This window comes from Rhinichthys klamathensis, unplaced genomic scaffold (assembly GCF_029890125.1).
Source record: "Rhinichthys klamathensis goyatoka isolate OS25496 unplaced genomic scaffold, OSU_Roscu_1.1 h1tg000370l_1, whole genome shotgun sequence".
Classification (NCBI taxonomy): Eukaryota; Metazoa; Chordata; class Actinopteri; order Cypriniformes; family Leuciscidae; genus Rhinichthys; species Rhinichthys klamathensis.
The window spans coordinates 537961-561620 of NW_026606878.1; the positions used below are offsets into that span (position 1 = coordinate 537961).

The 23660-nt window shown below is 37.5% G+C and overlaps 1 protein-coding gene across 1 annotated transcript; it reads left to right on the forward strand.

Annotated features, from left to right (window-relative positions):
* The first annotated feature begins 3218 nt into the window (after nt 1-3218).
* Nucleotides 3219-22807, forward strand: LOC130069546 (deleted in malignant brain tumors 1 protein-like). The gene is given in 7 exon segments (XM_056233456.1): nt 3219-3267; nt 5163-5468; nt 5548-6246; nt 11986-12042; nt 16360-16665; nt 16745-17443; nt 22737-22807. Coding segments are annotated over 7 exon segments (2187 nt in total).
* Nucleotides 22808-23660: the final 853 nt, after the last annotated feature.

Genomic DNA, 23660 nt, shown 5'->3' on the forward strand with positions numbered 1-23660 from the left:
CATCTGTCATTATTTTTTCAGCTGTTACTAACATCAGCAGCACCGGTACAACAGTCAGACCAGGGACAACCTCTGCTGGTAATGTAGTCTGATCCCTCTGGCTCATCCACTGCCAACCACACTCATGGCCGCATTAGTTATCATTTTTGTTGAAATGACATATTGTACACCATTGATTATAAAATCAAATTCTTGGTTTCTTTTGATACCAAGTAAGTGGGGATTTGATGACAATTAAAGGGATACTCCACCCAAAAATGAAAATTTTGTCATAATTTACTCACCTTCAAGTTGTTGCAAACCTGTATGAGTTTCTTTCTTCTGCTGAACACAAAGAAAGATATTTTGAAGAACAATTGGAACCAAACAGTTGTTTGGCACCATTGACTTCCATAGTAGAAAAAAAAATACTATGGAAGTCAATGGTGCCAAAGTTCCAATCGTTGTTCAAAATATCTTCCTTTGTGTTCAGCAGAAGAAAGAAACTCATACAGGTTTGCAACAACTTGAGGGTGAGTAAATGATGACAGAATTTTCATTTTTGGGTGGAGTATCCCTTTAAAGCAGTGATACATCATCTTTGGATATCAACATCGGAAGTAACTCTAACATAACTAAAGAATCATAACTAGTCATAACTAATAAAACATAGGGACATGCATAAAACACACGAGAAATACTATAAACGTTTGATAATGTTTGTGGGTATGAATGGAGTAAGTGTCCTTGTGTATTGGAAGTTTATCTCTATAGTCTTTGACCAAATGGGTAGAGCTGTCTGGTCTCCTGCTGTCTTTGAGGGTTGCAGACACAGTCTCTTGCTGGGATCGTTCAGGGGAGCAGAGGTGATAACGGCCTTTGAAGAGAACTGGTTTTAGGACCGATGACAACAGGGGAGAAGGGGAAGGTTTTCTGATGACTAGGGCATTTGATTAAGGCCATTTGTTACAACGTAATGGGGTTCAAACATGAAGGACTGGAACTGGCTTTTGAATTTTGTCAGAATAATTTGGTGCCCAAGCAATAGATTTGTCAGCACCCTACTGACTCAGGAATTTTTATGAGTGAACAGTGGCCATTATTTCATATACTGTGCTGGAAAATATATTTACAGGTGCCCTTTGTATGCTTCAGTATTATTTGTTTGTTTGTTGATTCATTGTTATTCATCTGTCATTATTTTTTCAGCTGTTACTAACATCAGCAGCACCGGTACAACAGTCAGACCAGGGACAACCTCTGCTGGTAATGTAGTCTGATCCCTCTGGCTCATCCACTGCCAACCACACTCATGGCCTCATTCGTTATAATTTTTGTTGAAAGAACTCATCTGCATTTATCAAGCTACACTCATCGGCATTTATCAAGCTACTTAACGTAATGGGGTTCAAACATGAAGGACTGGAACTGGCTTTTGAATTTTGTCAGAATAATTTGGTGCCCAAGCAGTAGATCTATCAGCACCCTACTGACTCAGGAATTTTTATGAGTGAACAGTGGCCATTATTTCATATACTGTGCTGGAAAATATATTTGCATGTGCCCATTGTATGCTTCAGTATTATTTGTTTGTTTGTTGATTCATTGTTATTCATCTGTCATTATTTTTTCAGCTGTTACTAACATCAGCAGCACCGGTACAACAGTCAGACCAGGGACAACCTCTGCTGGTAATGTAGTCTGATCCCTCTGGCTCATCCACTGCCAACCACACTCATGGCCTCATTCGTTATAATTTTTGTTGAAAGAACTCATCTGCATTTATCAAGCTACACTCATCGGCATTTATCAAGCTACTTAACGTAATGGGGTTCAAACATGAAGGACTGGAACTGGCTTTTGAATTTTGTCAGAATAATTTGGTGCCCAAGCAGTAGATTTGTCAGCGCCCTACTGACTCAGGAATTTTTATGTGTAAACAGTGGTCATTATTTCATACTGTGCTGGAAAATATATTTGCATGTGCCCTTTGTATGCTTCAGTATTATTTGTTTGTTTGTTGATTCATTGTTATTCATTGTTTTTCAGCTGTTACTAACATCAGCAACACGGGTACAACAGTCAGACCAGGGACAACCTCTGCTGGTAATGTAGTCTGATCCCACTGGCTCATCCACTGCCAACCACACACTGTAAAACCCAACAAGTGTTAAGCTAACTCATTTCATTTGAGGAGACCGATTGCCTCAATTCATTTAAGTTTATAAAAAAACAATAGTTATGAGTACTCTGAACTTATTTTAACCGAGTTCACTAAAACAGTAATATTTCTTAAAACACAATTAAACTTTACACTGCATTTAATACTGTATATAGCTGAAACTTCATTTTATTGAGTAAAAACAGTGAAATGACAAACTTTAAATGAACTCAGAGCACTTGCAGTTACTGCTAGCTCACAATATCACACACAAAGTCAAATCCAATGAGTTAAGCTAACTCATTTCATTTGAGGAAACTGATTGCCTCAATTCATTTAAGTTTATAAAAAGCAATAGTTATAAGTACTCTGAAATGATTTCAGTTGAGGTCACTAAAAATAGATATTGCAGTCAAGAAATTAAGTGATCAATTAAGTGATTAATTAAGTGATTGTTGAACATTAGTGATGAACACCTGCTGTTAACAAGCAGAATCACTGAAGGAAAGAGAAACACAAGAACTACAACTGACTTCCAACCACAACATTATATGAAATCAACTGAAGATAAAATATGTTTAAATCACTCAAGATCTCAGCAGAGGAGGATTGAACAACTCCACAAACAGCATTACCAGCTTCACTTATTACTAACCAGTTTGACTTTTATCATGCGTCTACAGAAGTTGTTATTGTGAATGAACAGAGGTTTAGATGAAGATGATTTATTGAGTTTCATTTAAAGACACCATGATAGTGGTCAGTGTTTGCTTTATTTGGGCTCTTGACCCTTGACTTTATAACACCAGTTTTTCCTCTGGCTGCTGTAACTGAGTGTTTATATAACACATTTGTTATGGCACAAAGCCAAAAGAAAATGAGCATGTGGTTGTTTTTTGATGATGATTTATGGAATGATGAATCATCATTTGGTGTCTTGATTCTCTGATCTTTTCTAGAGAATAATCTCTGATTAAACAGGTGATATATAACTTGTATTATTCATTATAAAAGAACTGTGATTCTGCTGTAAGGCCCATTGTTGTTACAGTCAGATTTTAAAAACCTCTATGGTATCATGCTGACTTACACAGACAACAAGAATCACTATATGAATCTCAACAATGGTGACCATTAAAAAAACGATTCATGCTGCAATGCATGCTGGGAGCCATGGATAAAGTTTGTATTATGGTAGTACCCAGCATGCATTGCAGTATGAATCGTTTTTTAATGGTCACCATTGGTGAGATTCATATGTTGATTCTTGATATCTGTGTTAGTTTTGGTAATGAATTACATTTTCTGTAAAATCCTTCATACTATCTGATTGTCATAACATTGCTAGTTCTTATGTTGTAGAATCTAGTTTCGAATACAACTAATAATATAATCAGAGATTAGACTCTGAATGAGATCAGTGATTCAAGTCATTAAGTGATGATTGTCATCATCAAACTTTGACCATCATCACCCGATCATACTTATCCTTGAATTGTGTGCCATAACAAATGTTTCATAAACGCTCAATTACAGCAGCCAAAGACAAACTTGTACTCAAACGTCAAGGGTCAAGAGACCAACTAAAGCAAACGCTGATCTCCATCATGGTGACCTTAAACCTTGTATTTCTTGTGTTTCTCTTTCCGTCAGTGATTCTGCTTGTTAACAGCAGGTGTTCATCACTAATGATCAATCATCACTTAATTGATTAATTAACTAACTTAAAGGGATAGTTCACTTTGAAATTAATTTTTGATATGTTTTAGCTTACCTCAAGGGCATCCAAGATGTAGGTGTCTTTGTTTCCGCAGTAGTTTCAATTTTGATATTTTTAGGTCAAACCGTTCTTGTTTGTCAGTCATATAATGCAGGTCTATGGTCACCACCTCTAAGAGTATGCACAGAGAAGTCCAAATTAAACATGATTTAATGACTCGTAAATGTTAGTACACATTGATGGCCTAAGACACGAAACGAGCCGTTTGTGTGAGAAAACAAACAGTATTTATATCGTTTTTACCTCTTGTAAGGCACAGACTAAAGCGCCCGCGCCCTCAGATCACTTGGACGTGGCTGTGGTTACAAGAGGTAAAAACGATATAAATACTGTTCGTTTTCTCACACAAACCACTCGTTTCGTGTCTTAGGCCATCAATGTGTACTTACATTTACGAGTCATTAAATCGTGTTTAATTTGGACTTCTTGGTCAAATCCATCGGCGTCGCGTTTGGGGCGTTTTGAGCGTCAATCAGAAAGTTGAAAGAAGCTAAACTTTATGGTAATGAGCTGTGACGCGGTTCAGCGGCAAAACGCCAGCAACCAATCGGAATATAGACATCCTTCGCGCTGGCTGATTCCAGAGAAACATACAATGTAAACTTTAGTTCCTACCAAAACATTAAGAGTTCCGAGAAAATGGAAGAGAAGCTAATAATCGCGTTGCTGGGTTTCCTATTATTTATGACATGACGTTGTTTGCTTATAGGGACCGCATGAGCGCAACTTTTATTTGAAATATTTACGAACGCTCGTTTTAAAGCGGGCATGCAATTCATTTGCTCACGGTGACACTGATTTGACCTGCAAATAATAATAATAGTAGCTAACTATTCTTTTTTACCCGACCAAATGTGACCAAAACGGTTATAAAAATGCTGTCATTATAAGAGGTTTCTTCAATGTATTGCTTGTTTTTTTCTGTTTATTACATTTCATGTTGTGACACTTCTATTCTCCCTGCAACGTCAGAGCGTTCAAAGCGTCAACAAGCTTCCCCGTACTTTTTGACAAGCGTCCTTGACAGGGCGGCCAGAGCTTCTTTGACGCTCAAGTCGGCGGCGGTGTACACGTATACAGTGAGAGCTAAATAAAAGGAATCATGAATAAAAGAAAGTCCTGTTCTTTTGAATGCTATATGTCGCTGATCTTTTTCAAATGAAAGAAGATACACAAATACTGTACGTGGGAGTAAAAAACAAAAACTTACTTGTGTCTTTATATTATTTTTGTGTATAATAGATGTAAGGTTGGTGAGTGGCATTGACTCCTGTTCTGGACGAGTGGAGGTTCTCTATAATGGAACATGGGGAACAGTGTGTGATGATGGCTGGGATCTGTCAGATGCTGCAGTGGTGTGTAGAGAGATGGGCTGTGGGAATGTGATAGAGGCAAAGAGTGTTGCTTATTTTGGACAAGGATCAGGACAGATATGGATGGATGATGTAAACTGCGCTGGCACTGAGTCCTCACTAAAGAACTGTACGGCAAGAGGATGGGAAAGTCACAACTGTGTGCATTCTGAAGATGCTGGAGTCATCTGTGAAGGTGGATGAAAGCTACGTAAATATTGCCTTTACTGAATAAAGATAAACATTTCTGATCCCTTTACTCTTTTTTATGTTAGCCTTTATTAGGTTGGTAAATGGCATTGACTCCTGTTCTGGACGAGTGGAGGTTCTCTATAATGGAACATGGGGAACAGTGTGTGATGATGGCTGGGATCTGTCAGATGCTGCAGTGGTGTGTAGAGAGATGGGCTGTGGGAATGTGATAGAGGCAAAGAGTGTTGCTTATTTTGGACAAGGATCAGGACAGATATGGATGGATGATGTAAACTGCGCTGGCACTGAGTCCTCACTAAAGAACTGTAGGACAAGTGGATGGAAAAGTCACAACTGTGGACATTCTGAAGATGCTGGAGTCATCTGTGAAGGTGGATGAAAGCTACGTAAATATTGCATTTACTGAATAAAGATAAACATTTCTGATCCCTTTACTCTTTTTTTTATGTTAGGCTTTATTAGGTTGGTAAATGGCAGTGACTCCTGTTCTGGACGAGTGGAGGTTCTCTATAAGGGAATATGGGGAACAGTGTGTGATGATGGCTGGGATCTGTCAGATGCTGCAGTGGTGTGTAGAGAGATGGGATGTGGGAATGTGATAGAAGCTAAAAGAGGTCCTTATTTTGGACAAGGATCAGGGCCAATATGGATGGATGATGTTCAATGTGCTGGGAATGAATCTACACTGAAAAACTGTTCATCAAGTGGATGGGGAGTAAACAACTGTAGCCATCAACAACATTCTGGAGTCATCTGCCAATGTGAGTCAAAATATTCAAAGAATTAAAAGTTGAAGTATGTAAGATATTTTTTTATGTTAAAATACATTCTTCTAACCTAGTTTATTGTTCATTGACTAGTATGCCATTTATGGGTTTATCTCCCCCAAAAGGGTAAACATTGAGTCCCCTTGGCACCATCAAAACATTGAGAGCAGTCCGCTCAGGTCCGTCAGTAACTTTCTAGCTCTACCTATAGCGAGAGTTTGGGGTGTGTATACTGTAACAGGCTAAGGCAGAGGGTGGGACCGTGGCTGATGCGTTACATGGGAAAAGACATTCAGTTTCGGGTACAGGACCGCAAGTCAAATTTCGCTGCATTTAGACAGAGGTGGGTAGAGTATCCAAAAACTGCACTCAAGTAAAAGTACAAGTACTTATAGAAATATTTACTCAAAGTAAAAGTAATAATCTTAAAAGTTACTTGAGTAAGAGTAAAAAAGTATCCAATGAAAAAACTACTCAAGTAGTTAGTTACTAGTTACTTTGGATCAAATCGGCCTATATATATATATATATACATATATATACTGTATATATAACATGATATTATTTAGATATTTTTTTCATTTAAATGACTATTATTATCATAATTAGATAAGCTATCTTTGCAACAAAAACAGAAGAGACAAACATTATTTCTGTTTATCTGTATATTATATCTGTAGCCTGAAAACCATTGGCTGTCCTTTGGTTTGTATAATAGTATAGTGACTTATACAACTACATTTGGATTATTAGACAATGTCGGAATAAAGTGACTCTATGGAGTTTTGCATTCATATGTAAAGGGAAGGGAACCATTGACACAGATTAGAAAGAGTTAAAACTCTGTGCTCGCAGTCATGTCATGCCCAACACAAACAACGATCAAATGCAAGGATCTTCTTCTGTCTGTTCTCCAAAATGTATTTAAATGTAGGCTATATTTATGAAAGCATCTTTAAACTGGTTAACTGAGTCTAATAAGGCAGGCAAAGGCATTCGTTTTCAAGTCGAGTTCGCACGCCACTGCGCAATACACACACATTGTGTGTGTACACACATTCATAAACTGGACGATGATAGCTTATTTAATGTATAACTATAAAGTAATGTACACTCACCTAAAGGATTATTAGGAACACCATACTAATACTGTGTTTGACCCCCTTTCGCCTTCAGAATTGCCTTAATTCTACGTGGCATTGATTCAACAAGGTGCTGAAAGCATTCTTTAGAAATGTTGGCCCATATTGATAGGATAGCATCTTGCAGTTGATGGAGATTTGTGGGATGCACATTCAGGGCACGAAGCTCCCGTTCCACCACATCCCAAAGATGCTCTATTGGGTTGAGATCTGGTGACTGTGGGGGCCATTTTAGTACAGTGAACTCATTGTCATGTTCAAGAAACCAATTAGAAATGATTGAGCTTTGTGACATGGTGCATTATCCTGCTGGAAGTAGCCATCAGAGGATGGGTATGGTGGCCATAAAGGGATGGACATGGTCAGAAACAATGCTCAGGTAGGCCGTGGCATTTAAACGATGCCCAATTGGCACTAAGGGGCCTAAAGTGTGCCAAGAAAACATCCCCACACCATTACACCACCACCACCAGCCTGCACAGTGGTAACAAGACATGATGGATCCATGTTCTCATTCTGTTTACGCCAAATTCTGACTCTACCATCTGAATGTCTCAACAGAAATCGAGACTCATCAGACCAGGCAACATTTTTCCAGTCTTCAACTGTCCAATTTTGGTGAGCTCTTGCAAATTGTAGCCTCTTTTTCCTATTTGTAGTGGAGATGAGTGGTACCCGGTGGGGTCTTCTGCTGTTGTAGCCCATCCGCCTTAAGGTTGTGCGTATGGCAAGCCGTTTTAACTTTTATTCATTTTCAGGATATGAATCCTTGATATCAACAATTCAATTTTCACTAGTTAAAATTATAATTATTGATATCAACAATTACATTTTTGATATCAACAATTGAATTCTTGATATCAACAATGTAATTCTTGATATCAGGAATATAATTCTTGATATCAACAATTGAATTCTTGATATCAACAATTGAATTCTTGATAACAACAATTGAATTCTTGATATCAACAATTGAATTCTTGATATCAACAATTGAATTCTTGATATCAACAATTGTATTTTCACTAGTGAAATGTCACCATAGGCTGCCATTCAAAATCAATTGTTGATATCAAGAATTACATTTTTGATATCAAGAATTACATTTTTGATATCAAGAATTACATTTTTGATATCAAGAATTCAATTGTTGTTATCAAGAATTCAATTGTTGATATCAAGAATTCAATTGTTGATATCAAGAATTATATTCCTGATATCAAGAATTACATTGTTACTAGTAAAAATGCGAATTCCTGATATCAACAATTGAATTGCTACTAGTAAAAATGTTTATTCTCGATATCTGAAAATGTATTATTGATATCAATATTATTTCAGATATCTAAAATGGCTTTCTTACTAGTAACAATCACATTCATGATATCATAAATTAACATTGTCACTAGTGAAAATTGAATTATTGATATCAAAAATGAACATTGTTACTAGTAGCAATTCAATTGTTGATATCAAGAATAGACATTTCAACTAGTGACAATTTAATTCTTGATATCAAAAATAAAGGTTTTTACTAGTAAGAATTGCATTTCTGATATGTGAATTGGAATTTCAACTAGTAAGAAATAAATTCTTGATATCAAGAATTGATTTTGAATGGCAGCCTATAGTGACATTTCACTAGTGAAAATACAATTACAGATATCAAGAATTATAGTTTTTACTTGTTGCAATTCAATTGTTGATGTTGTATATGTTGATGTCAAGAATTAACATTGTTACTAGTGAAAATGTAATTCCTGATATCAAAAATTGCCATTGTTACTAGTAGAAATATTATTCCTGATATCAATAATTATAATTTTAACTAGTGAAAATTGAATTGTTGATATCAAGTATTCATATCCTGGAAATGAATAAAAGTTAAAACGGCTTGCCATATGTGCGTGTTGTGGCTTCACAAATGCTTTGCTGCATACCTCAGTTGTAACTGAGTGGTTATATCAGTCAAAGTTGCTCTTCTATCAGCTTGAATCAGTCGGCCCATTCTCCTCTGACCTCAAGCATCAACAAGGCATTTTTGCCCACAGGACTGCCGCATACTGGATGTTTTTCCCTTTTCACACCATTCATTGTAAACCCATTCATTGTAAACCCTAGAAATGGTTGTGCGTGAAAATCCCAGTAACTGAGCAGATTGTGAAATACTCAGACCGGCCCGTCTGGCACCAACAACCATGCCACGCTCAAAATTGCTTAAATCACCTTTCTTTCCCATTTTGACATTCAGTTTGGAGTTCAGGAGATTGTCTTGACCAGGACCACACCCCTAAATGCATTGAAGCAACTGCCATGTGATTGGTTGATTAGATAATTGCATTAATGAGAAATTGAACAGGTGTTCCTAATAATCCTTTAGGTGAGTGTATATATCCAAAAAAAGGGTAATGTCATACTTTGTAGTAGTGCTATATGGCATAATAATCTGTTTGGTTGTAAAATGTATTACCTGAATGGTAAAGGCCCATGAAATCGAATGTATCGTCGTGTCGAATAATTCATTCACAGACAGCTTACGAAGTAACATACGAAGATGTTCAAGTAATAAAGATCTTCATCGCTGGCAAAAAAATATGATGCATTTGCAGATTTACTTTCTAGACTGTACTGTAGAATGTGGACCGCCACTTCATACAACGCTCTTGATGTTCTTAAATCTTCCTGTTACGATTCAGTGCGTGCAGGAAACTGAACAGATCATTCAAACTGATTCGCGAACCGATTTAGACAGATCTACCCAACTTGTTTGATGAAGTCTTTGAACAGAATCGACTCAAACGAGTAATTAATTTGTGAATTGAGCATCGCTCATGCCCAGAAAAAAGAGAGAGCGCGCGCTTGGAATAAACTACGCTTTTAACAACATATTGCATTAAAATAAAGTAACGAGAGGAACGTCGCGCAACGTAACGAAGTAAAAGTACAGTTTTTTCATTAGAAATGTACTCGAGTTAAAGTAAAAGTACCCAAAATTAAATCTACTCTTAAAAGTACAAATTTTCCAAAAAAATATTCAAGTAAATGTAACGAAGTAAATGTACTTCGTTACTACCCACCTCTGCATTTAGACCTTCAAAGTTTAAACGGGTCATGAACACGTCAAAGTGAACGGGGCATTGCGATGTTACTCGCTACAATGGACACTACAATGCACCCTGTATCAGCTTATACGGTTTACTTGGATGTGTCCGGTGTAGACAGCCTCAAACAGTTGTGGTGCTTCATGTCAAAAAATGCGCCCAGTGGATGGGTTTATTATAAGAAAGACGCTCGCGTTCACTGTAGACAGAGTGTTAGCCTTCTCAATTGCTTACTCATGACATATAGCAACACAGCTAAAAGTAAATATGTTGAACCTTTTATTTAAAGTAGCCTATATTTACCTGTGGTGACATGAATTCACAAGAGCTGTGATTGTGATATTTGAGTTGGGGGAGGCGCAACCTGTGAAAGGGGTGTTTGCTATGTTGTTTGATGGTTTATTTTTGTAATTCCACTAGGTACCTAGGTTCCACTAGTGTTTCTCCAAACTACATACTTTACCTTTAAATAATGTTTCATGTAAGCAATAGTACCGTAGAGAGGCTGTGCTGTATTGTGAATACAGTCGTGGCTGAAGGGGTCAAGCATGCACTCAGCTTCGTGTCGTGCCTAACAACGTCCTTCAGCCGTGACTGTAATCATAATACAGCCCACCTCAAGTTCCTTATTACTTTTATAAAACGGTTAACACACAATACAAATTTAGAAGCTGACCGAGTATGCATTAATATGTTACTTTTTTGAAGTCCATCCTTATAAAACTCATCTGATAGTAAACGGCAAGAGAATGAGCAGCTTTACTGTACATATCCATTTAGGCTAGATAGCATTTATCATTTTTGTTGAAAGAACTCGCCTGCATTTATAAAGCTTAACGTAATGGGGTTCAAACATGAAGGACTGGAACTGGCTTTTGAACTTTGTCAGAATAATTTGGTGCCCAAGCAGTAGATCTATCAGCACCCTACTGACTCAGGAATTTTTATGAGTGAACAGTGGCCATTATTTCATATACTGTGCTGGAAAATATATTTGCATGTGCCCTTTGTATGCTTCAGTATTATTTTTTTGTTTGTTGATTCATTGTTATTCATCGGTCATTATTTTTTCAGCTGTTACTTACATCAGCAGCACCGGTACAACAGTCAGACCAGGGACAACCTCTGCTGGTAATGTAGTCTGATCCCTCTGGCTCATCCACTGCCAACCACACTCATGGCCGCATTAGTTATAATTTTTGTTGAAAGAACTCATCTGCATTTATCAAGCTACACTCATCGGCATTTATCAAGCTACTTAACGTAATGGGGTTCAAACATGAAGGACTGGAACTGGCTTTTGAATTTTGTCAGAATAATTTGGTGCCCAAGCAGTAGATTTGTCAGCGCCCTACTGACTCAGGAATTTTTATGTGTAAACAGTGGTCATTATTTCATACTGTGCTGGAAAATATATTTGCATGTGCCCTTTGTATGCTTCAGTATTATTTGTTTGTTTGTTGATTCATTGTTATTCATTGTTTTTTCAGCTGTTACTAACATCAGCAGCACCGGTACAACAGTCAGACCAGGGACAACCTCTGCTGGTAATGTAGTCTGATCCCACTGGCTCATCCACTGCCAACCACACACTGTAAAACCCAACAAGTGTTAAGCTAACTCATTTCATTTGAGGAGACCGATTGCCTCAATTCATTTAAGTTTATAAAAAACAATAGTTATGAGTACTCTGAACTTATTTTAACCGAGTTCACTAAAACAGTAATATTTCTTAAAACACAATTAAACTTTACACTGCATTTAATACTGTATATAGCTGAAACTTCATTTTATTGAGTAAAAACAGTGAAATGACAAACTTTAAATGAACTCAGAGCACTTGCAGTTACTGCTAGCTCACAATATCACACACAAAGTCAAATCCAATGAGTTAAGCTAACTCATTTCATTTGAGGCAGTGTTAATTTTGTCAGCAAATTTTGATTTAGTTTTAGTCTTAGTCTTTTGACTAAAATGCCATTTAGTTTTAGTCATATTTTAGTCATCTGAATTGTTTTAGTTTTAGTCTAGTTTTAGTCGACGAAATACAATAACATTTTAGTCGACTAAATCTACAGTAGATTTAGTCGACTAAAATATAATGGGTTTAGTTCAATTGTAATGCGTTAACTTAGAATTTCTCTAAAATTTCCAAACCCATATACTCCCGGAGAAAACATCTATTAACCTATTAATATGAATGATTTTTAAGTTTGAACATGCAATACAGATACAGATTTAACTGCTGTTACTTAAAAAATATCTTAAAATGAAATAAAACCACTTTTCCTAAAGTACAACACAGTCTTCTTTACAATGAATGATATATTCATTCCTTATAACTACTTACACATCATTCTTTATTCTTTCAAGCAGACATATTTATTTGTATGAATTAAATATAATTAATCCTCCTTATTAAAGCTATTTAATTATTATTAACGAGCAGTGAATGCTTTTCTCTTTTTCTTTTGTTGCTTGATCAAAATTAAGGACACGGACCGCATTAGGTTTATTGCCACTGTCACTTTAAGACGTCGGATCATGTCCAATGACATGCGGATACAATTGCACTGATGCACATCCGACACACTCACAGTTTAAGACATAACCAGCATAGTTTACATGAATACTCTCCAAAAAGGACATTTAGACATACTGTTGTGTATTTCTCCATTCAGACACGAAAGAGAGCTCAATTCAGTAGCCTACTCGCGCGCTGTAGGTGTATTGTGCATGACTGCACGCTTCGGGTTAGGTGTGTGCGCACAGAAAACCGCACCGAATAGAGCTCTTTTTTGCATCGTCACTCTTATTCAGAGATCTATATGTCTGCCCTACTCATTCTCCCAGACGTTCAAATTTTTTAACGTTTTATGACCGCGGGGTAGATCACGTTACAGTAGCCTACAAATGTGCGCATCTACCACACACGCAGGACATCAGTTCTGACGGATCGCTTCCCAAATCGTCACTATCTAACATTTTCGTCTAGTTTTTATTCGTTGACGAAAATGTCAATAGATTTTCGTCAAAGTCTTTGTCATTCAAAACTAGGTTTTATTTAGTTATCGTCTCGTTTTCGTCTGTGAAAAAATGTCGTTGACGAATAATTTTCGTCGTTATTTTCGTCAACGAAATTAACACTGATTTGAGGAAACTGATTGCCTCAATACATTTAAGTTTATAAAAAGCAATAGTTATAAGTACTCTGAAATGATTTCAGTTGAGGTCACTAAAAGTAGATATTGCAGTCAAGAAATTAAGTGATCAATTAAGTGATTAATTAAGTGATTGTTGAACATTAGTGATGAACACCTGCTGTTAACAAGCAGAATCACTGAAGGAAAGAGAAACACAAGAACTACAACTGACTTCCAACCACAACATTAGATGAAATCAACTGAAGATAAAATATGTTTAAATCACTCAAGATCTCAGCAGAGGAGGATTGAACAACTCCACAAACAGCATTACCAGCTTCACTTATTACTAACCAGTTTGACTTTTATCATGCGTCTACAGAAGTTGTTATTGTGAATGAACAGAGGTTTAGATGAAGATGATTTATTGAGTTTCATTTAAAGACACCATGATAGTGGTCAGTGTTTGCTTTATTTGGGCTCTTGACCCTTGACTTTATAACACCAGTTTTTCCTCTGGCTGCTGTAACTGAGTGTTTATATAACACATTTGTTATGGCACAAAGCCAAAAGAAAATGAGCATGTGGTTGTTTTTTGATGATGATTTATGGAATGATGAATCATCATTTGGTGTCTTGATTCTCTGATCTTTTCTAGAGAATAATCTCTGATTAAACAGGTGATATATAACTTGTATTATTCATTATAAAAGAACTGTGATTCTGCTGTAAGGCCCATTGTTGTTACAGTCAGATTTTAAAAACCTCTATGGTATCATGCTGACTTACACAGACAACAAGAATCACTATATGAATCTCAACAATGGTGACCATTAAAAAAACGATTCATGCTGCAATGCATGCTGGGAGCCATGGATAAAGTTTGTATTATGGTAGTACCCAGCATGCATTGCAGTATGAATCGTTTTTTAATGGTCACCATTGGTGAGATTCATATGTTGATTCTTGATATCTGTGTTAGTTTTGGTAATGAATTACATTTTCTGTAAAATCCTTCATACTATCTGATTGTCATAACATTGCTAGTTCTTATGTTGTAGAATCTAGTTTCGAATACAACTAATAATATAATCAGAGATTAGACTCTGAATGAGATCAGTGATTCAAGTCATTAAGTGATGATTGTCATCATCAAACTTTGACCATCATCACCCGATCATACTTATCCTTGAATTGTGTGCCATAACAAATGTTTCATAAACGCTCAATTACAGCAGCCAAAGACAAACTTGTACTCAAACGTCAAGGGTCAAGAGACCAACTAAAGCAAACGCTGATCTCCATCATGGTGACCTTAAACCTTGTATTTCTTGTGTTTCTCTTTCCGTCAGTGATTCTGCTTGTTAACAGCAGGTGTTCATCACTAATGATCAATCATCACTTAATTGATTAATTAACTAACTTAAAGGGATAGTTCACTTTGAAATTAATTTTTGATATGTTTTAGCTTACCTCAAGGGCATCCAAGATGTAGGTGTCTTTGTTTCCGCAGTAGTTTCAATTTTGATATTTTTAGGTCAAACCGTTCTTGTTTGTCAGTCATATAATGCAGGTCTATGGTCACCACCTCTAAGAGTATGCACAGAGAAGTCCAAATTAAACATGATTTAATGACTCGTAAATGTTAGTACACATTGATGGCCTAAGACACGAAACGAGCCGTTTGTGTGAGAAAACAAACAGTATTTATATCGTTTTTACCTCTTGTAACGCACAGACTAAAGCGCCCGCGCCCTCAGATCACTTGGACGTGGCTGTGGTTACAAGAGGTAAAAACGATATAAATACTGTTCGTTTTCTCACACAAACCACTCGTTTCGTGTCTTAGGCCATCAATGTGTACTTACATTTACGAGTCATTAAATCGTGTTTAATTTGGACTTCTTGGTCAAATCCATCGGCGTCGCGTTTGGGGCGTTTTGAGCGTCAATCAGAAAGTTGAAAGAAGCTCAACTTTATGGTAATGAGCTGTGACGCGGTTCAGCGGCAAAACGCCAGCAACCAATCGGAATATAGACATCCTTCGCGCTGGCTGATTCCAGAGAAACATACAATGTAAACTTTAGTTCCTACCAAAACATTAAGAGTTCCGAGAAAATGGAAGAGAAGCTAATAATCGCGTTGCTGGGTTTCCTATTATTTATGACATGACGTTGTTTGCTTATAGGGACCGCATGAGCGCAACTTTTATTTGAAATATTTACGAACGCTCGTTTTAAAGCGGGCATGCAATTCATTTGCTCACGGTGACACTGATTTGACCTGCAAATAATAATAATAGTAGCTAACTATTCTTTTTTACCCGACCAAATGTGACCAAAACGGTTATAAAAATGCTGTCATTATAAGAGGTTTCTTCAATGTATTGCTTGTTTTTTTCTGTTTATTACATTTCATGTTGTGACACTTCTATTCTCCCTGCAACGTCAGAGCGTTCAAAGCGTCAACAAGCTTCCCCGTACTTTTTGACAAGCGTCCTTGACAGGGCGGCCAGAGCTTCTTTGACGCTCAAGTCGGCGGCGGTGTACACGTATACAGTGAGAGCTAAATAAAAGGAATCATGAATAAAAGAAAGTCCTGTTCTTTTGAATGCTATATGTCGCTGATCTTTTTCAAATGAAAGAAGATACACAAATACTGTACGTGGGAGTAAAAAACAAAAACTTACTTGTGTCTTTATATTATTTTTGTGTATAATAGATGTAAGGTTGGTGAGTGGCATTGACTCCTGTTCTGGACGAGTGGAGGTTCTCTATAATGGAACATGGGGAACAGTGTGTGATGATGGCTGGGATCTGTCAGATGCTGCAGTGGTGTGTAGAGAGATGGGCTGTGGGAATGTGATAGAGGCAAAGAGTGTTGCTTATTTTGGACAAGGATCAGGACAGATATGGATGGATGATGTAAACTGCGCTGGCACTGAGTCCTCACTAAAGAACTGTACGGCAAGAGGATGGGAAAGTCACAACTGTGTGCATTCTGAAGATGCTGGAGTCATCTGTGAAGGTGGATGAAAGCTACGTAAATATTGCCTTTACTGAATAAAGATAAACATTTCTGATCCCTTTACTCTTTTTTATGTTAGCCTTTATTAGGTTGGTAAATGGCATTGACTCCTGTTCTGGACGAGTGGAGGTTCTCTATAATGGAACATGGGGAACAGTGTGTGATGATGGCTGGGATCTGTCAGATGCTGCAGTGGTGTGTAGAGAGATGGGCTGTGGGAATGTGATAGAGGCAAAGAGTGTTGCTTATTTTGGACAAGGATCAGGACAGATATGGATGGATGATGTAAACTGCGCTGGCACTGAGTCCTCACTAAAGAACTGTAGGACAAGTGGATGGAAAAGTCACAACTGTGGACATTCTGAAGATGCTGGAGTCATCTGTGAAGGTGGATGAAAGCTACGTAAATATTGCATTTACTGAATAAAGATAAACATTTCTGATCCCTTTACTCTTTTTTTTATGTTAGGCTTTATTAGGTTGGTAAATGGCAGTGACTCCTGTTCTGGACGAGTGGAGGTTCTCTATAATGGAATATGGGGAACAGTGTGTGATGATGGCTGGGATCTGTCAGATGCTGCAGTGGTGTGTAGAGAGATGGGATGTGGGAATGTGATAGAAGCTAAAAGAGGTCCTTATTTTGGACAAGGATCAGGGCCAATATGGATGGATGATGTTCAATGTGCTGGGAATGAATCTACACTGAAAAACTGTTCATCAAGTGGATGGGGAGTAAACAACTGTAGCCATCAACAACATTCTGGAGTCATCTGCCAATGTGAGTCAAAATATTCAAAGAATTAAAAGTTGAAGTATGTAAGATATTTTTTTATGTTAAAATACATTCTTCTAACCTAGTTTATTGTTCATTGACTAGTATGCCATTTATGGGTTTATCTCCCCCAAAAGGGTAAACATTGAGTCCCCTTGGCACCATCAAAACATTGAGAGCAGTCCGCTCAGGTCCGTCAGTAACTTTCTAGCTCTACCTATAGCGAGAGTTTGGGGTGTGTATACTGTAACAGGCTAAGGCAGAGGGTGGGACCGTGGCTGATGCGTTACATGGGAAAAGACATTCAGTTTCGGGTACAGGACCGCAAGTCAAATTTCGCTGCATTTAGACAGAGGTGGGTAGAGTATCCAAAAACTGCACTCAAGTAAAAGTACAAGTACTTATAGAAATATTTACTCAAAGTAAAAGTAATAATCTTAAAAGTTACTTGAGTAAGAGTAAAAAAGTATCCAATGAAAAAACTACTCAAGTAGTTAGTTACTAGTTACTTTGGATCAAATCGGCCTATATATATATATATATATATATACATATATATACTGTATATATAACATGATATTATTTAGATATTTTTTTCATTTAAATGACTATTATTATCATAATTAGATAAGCTATCTTTGCAACAAAAACAGAAGAGACAAACATTATTTCTGTTTATCTGTATATTATATCTGTAGCCTGAAAACCATTGCCTGTCCTTTGGTTTGTATAATAGTATAGTAACTTATACAACTACATTTGGATTATTAGACAATGTCGGAATAAAGTGACTCTATGGAGTTTTGCATTCATATGTAAAGGGAAGGGAACCATTGACACAGATTAGAAAGAGTTAAAACTCTGTGCTCGCAGTCATGTCATGCCCAACACAAACAACGATCAAATGCAAGGATCTTCTTCTGTCTGTTCTCCAAAATGTATTTAAATGTAGGCTATATTTATGAAAGCATCTTTAAACTGGTTAACTGAGTCTAATAAGGCAGGCAAAGGCATTCGTTTTCAAGTCGAGTTCGCACGCCACTGCGCAATACACACACATTGTGTGTGTACACACATTCATAAACTGGACGATGATAGCTTATTTAATGTATAACTATAAAGTAATGTACACTCACCTAAAGGATTATTAGGAACACCATACTAATACTGTGTTTGACCCCCTTTCGCCTTCAGAATTGCCTTAATTCTACGTGGCATTGATTCAACAAGGTGCTGAAAGCATTCTTTAGAAATGTTGGCCCATATTGATAGGATAGCATCTTGCAGTTGATGGAGATTTGTGGGATGCACATTCAGGGCACGAAGCTCCCGTTCCACCACATCCCAAAGATGCTCTATTGGGTTGAGATCTGGTGACTGTGGGGGCCATTTTAGTACAGTGAACTCATTGTCATGTTCAAGAAACCAATTAGAAATGATTGAGCTTTGTGACATGGTGCATTATCCTGCTGGAAGTAGCCATCAGAGGATGGGTATGGTGGCCATAAAGGGATGGACATGGTCAGAAACAATGCTCAGGTAGGCCGTGGCATTTAAACGATGCCCAATTGGCACTAAGGGGCCTAAAGTGTGCCAAGAAAACATCCCCACACCATTACACCACCACCACCAGCCTGCACAGTGGTAACAAGACATGATGGATCCATGTTCTCATTCTGTTTACGCCAAATTCTGACTCTACCATCTGAATGTCTCAACAGAAATCGAGACTCATCAGACCAGGCAACATTTTTCCAGTCTTCAACTGTCCAATTTTGGTGAGCTCTTGCAAATTGTAGCCTCTTTTTCCTATTTGTAGTGGAGATGAGTGGTACCCGGTGGGGTCTTCTGCTGTTGTAGCCCATCCGCCTTAAGGTTGTGCGTGTTGTGGCTTCACAAATGCTTTGCTGCATACCTCAGTTGTAACTGAGTGGTTATATCAGTCAAAGTTGCTCTTCTATCAGCTTGAATCAGTCGGCCCATTCTCCTCTGACCTCAAGCATCAACAAGGCATTTTTGCCCACAGGACTGCCGCATACTGGATGTTTTTCCCTTTTCACACCATTCATTGTAAACCCTAGAAATGGTTGTGCGTGAAAATCCCAGTAACTGAGCAGATTGTGAAATACTCAGACCGGCCCGTCTGGCACCAACAACCATGCCACGCTCAAAATTGCTTAAATCACCTTTCTTTCCCATTTTGACATTCAGTTTGGAGTTCAGGAGATTGTCTTGACCAGGACCAGACCCCTAAATGCATTGAAGCAACTGCCATGTGATTGGTTGATTAGATAATTGCATTAATGAGAAATTGAACAGGTGTTCCTAATAATCCTTTAGGTGAGTGTATATGTCCAAAAAAAGGGTAATGTCATACTTTGTAGTAGTGCTATATGGCACAATAATCTGTTTGGTTGTAAAATGTATTACCTGAATGGTAAAGGCCCATGAAATCGAATGTATCGTCGTGTCGAATAATTCATTCACAGACAGCTTACGAAGTAACATACGAAGATGTTCAAGTAATAAAGATCTTCATCGCTGGCAAAAAAATATGATGCATTTGCAGATTTACTTTCTAGACTGTACTGTAGAATGTGGACCGCCACTTCATACAACGCTCTTGATGTTCTTAAATCTTCCTGTTACGATTCAGTGCGTGCAGGAAACTGAACAGATCATTCAAACTGATTCGCGAACCGATTTAGACAGATCTACCCAACTTGTTTGATGAAGTCTTTGAACAGAATCGACTCAAACGAGTAATTAATTTGTGAATTGAGCATCGCTCATGCCCAGAAAAAAGAGAGAGCGCGCGCTTGGAATAAACTACGCTTTTAACAACATATTGCATTAAAATAAAGTAACGAGAGGAACGTCGCGCAACGTAACGAAGTAAAAGTACAGTTTTTTCATTAGAAATGTACTCGAGTTAAAGTAAAAGTACCCAAAATTAAATCTACTCTTAAAAGTACAAATTTTCCAAAAAAATACTCAAGTAAATGTAACGAAGTAAATGTACTTCGTTACTACCCACCTCTGCATTTAGACCTTCAAAGTTTAAACGGGTCATGAACACGTCAAAGTGAACGGGGCATTGCGATGTTACTCGCTACAATGGACACTACAATGCACCCTGTATCAGCTTATACGGTTTACTTGGATGTGTCCAGTGTAGACAGCCTCAAACAGTTGTGGTGCTTCATGTCAAAAAATGCGCCCAGTGGATGGGCTTATTATAAGAAAGACGCTCGCGTTCACTGTAGACAGAGTGTTAGCCTTCTCAATTGCTTACTCATGACATAGCAACACAGCTAAAAGTAAATATGTTGAACCTTTTATTTAAAGTAGCCTATATTTACCTGTGGTGACATGAATTCACAAGAGCTGTGATTGTGATATTTGAGTTGGGGGAGGCGCAACCTGTGAAAGGGGTGTTTGCTATGTTGTTTGATGGTTTATTTTTGTAATTCCACTAGGTACCTAGGTTCCACTAGTGTTTCTCCAAACTACATACTTTACCTTTAAATAATGTTTCATGTAAGCAATAGTACCGTAGAGAGGCTGTGCTGTATTGTGAATACAGTCGTGGCTGAAGGGGTCAAGCATGCACTCAGCTTCGTGTCGTGCCTAACAACGTCCTTCAGCCGTGACTGTAATCATAATACAGCCCACCTCAAGTTCCTTATTACTTTTATAAAACGGTTAACACTCAATACAAATTTAGAAGCTGACCGAGTATGCATTAATATGTTACTTTTTTGAAGTCCATCCTTATAAAACTCATCTGATAGTAAACGGCAAGAGAATGAGCAGCTTTACTGTACATATCCATTTAGGCTAGATAGCATTTATCATTTTTGTTGAAAGAACTCGCCTGCATTTATCAAGCTTAACGTAATGGGGTTCAAACATGAAGGACTGGAACTGGCTTTTGAATTTTGTCAGAATAATTTGGTGCCCAAGCAGTAGATCTATCAGCACCCTACTGACTCAGGAATTTTTATGAGTGAACAGTGGCCATTATTTCATATACTGTGCTGGAAAATATATTTGCATGTGCCCTTTGTATGCTTCAGTATTATTTGTTTGTTTGTTGATTCATTGTTATTCATCGGTCATTATTTTTTCAGCTGTTACTTACATCAGCAGCACCGGTACAACAGTCAGACCAGGGACAACCTCTGCTGGTAATGTAGTCTGATCCCTCTGGCTCATCCACTGCCAACCACACTCATGGCCGCATTAGTTATCATTTTTGTTGAAATGACATATTGTACACCATTGATTATAAAATCAAAAGAGGTTTCTTTTGATACCAAGAAAGTGGGGATTTGATGACATTAAAGGGATACTCCACCCAAAAATGAAAATTTTGTCATAATTTACTCACCTTCAAGTTGTTGCAAACCTGTATGAGTTTCTTTCTTCTGCTGAACACAAAGAAAGATATTTTGAAGAACAATTGGAACCAAACAGTTGTTTGGCACCATTGACTTCCATAGTAGAAAAAAAAATACTATGGAAGTCAATGGTGCCAAAGTTCCAATCGTTGTTCAAAATATCTTCCTTTGTGTTCAGCAGAAGACAGAAACTCATACAGGTTTGCAACAACTTGAGGGTGAGTAAATGATGACAGAATTTTCATTTTTGGGTGGAGTATCCCTTTAAAGCAGTGATACATCATCTTTGGATATCAACATTGGAAGTTACTCTAACATAACTAAAGAATCATAACTAGTCATAACTAATAAAACATAGGGACATGCATAAAACACACGAGAAATACTATAAACGTTTGATAATGTTTGTGGGTATGAATGAAGTAAGTGTCCTTGTGTATTGGAAGTTTATCTCTATAGTCTTTGACCAAATGGGTAGAGCTGTCTGGTCTCCTGTGCTGTCTTTGAGGGTTGCAGACACAGTCTCTTGCTGGGATCGTTCAGGGGAGCAGAGGTGATAACGGCCTTTGAAGAGAACTGGTTTTAGGACCGATGACAACAGGGGAGAAGGGGAAGGTTTTCTGATGACTAGGGCATTTGATTAAGGCCATTCGTTACAACGTAATGGGGTTCAAACATGAAGGACTGGAACTGGCTTTTGAATTTTGTCAGAATAATTTGGTGCCCAAGCAGTAGATCTATCAGCACCCTACTGACTCAGGAATTTTTATGAGTGAACAGTGGCCATTATTTCATATACTGTGCTGGAAAATATATTTACATGTGCCCTTTGTATGCTTCAGTATTATTTGTTTGTTTGTTGATTCATTGTTATTCATCTGTCATTATTTTTTCAGCTGTTACTAACATCAGCAGCACCGGTACAACAGTCAGACCAGGGACAACCTCTGCTGGTAATGTAGTCTGATCCCTCTGGCTCATCCACTTCCAACCACACTCATGGCCTCATTCGTTATGATTTTTGTTGAAAGAACTCATCTGCATTTATCAAGCTACACTCATCGGCATTTATCAAGCTACTTAACGTAATGGGGTTCAAACATGAAGGACTGGAACTGGCTTTTGAATTTTGTCAGAATAATTTGGTGCCCAAGCAGTAGATTTGTCAGCGCCCTACTGACTCAGGAATTTTTATGTGTAAACAGTGGTCATTATTTCATACTGTGCTGGAAAATATATTTGCATGTGCCCTTTGTATGCTTCAGTATTATTTGTTTGTTTGTTGATTCATTGTTTTTTCAGCTGTTACTAACATCAGCAACACGGGTACAACAGTCAGACCATGGACAACCTCTGCTGGTAATGTAGTCTGATCCCACTGGCTCATCCACTGCCAACCACACACTGTAAAACCCAACAAGTTAAGCTAACTCATTTCATTTGAGGAGACCGATTGCCTCAATTCATTTAAGTTTATAAAAAACAATAGTTATGAGTACTCTGAACTTATTTTAACCGAGTTCACTAAAACAATAATATTTCTTAAAACACAATTAAACTTTACACTGCATTTAATACTGTATATAGCTGAAACTTCATTTTATTGAGTAAAAACAGTGAAATGACAAACTTTAAATGAACTCAGAGCACTTGCAGTTACTGCTAGCTCACAATATCACACACAAAGTCAAATCCAATGAGTTAAGCTAACTCATTTCATTTGAGGAAACTGATTGCCTCAATTCATTTAAGTTTATAAAAAGCAATAGTTATAAGTACTCTGAAATGATTTCAGTTGAGGTCACTAAAAGTAGATATTG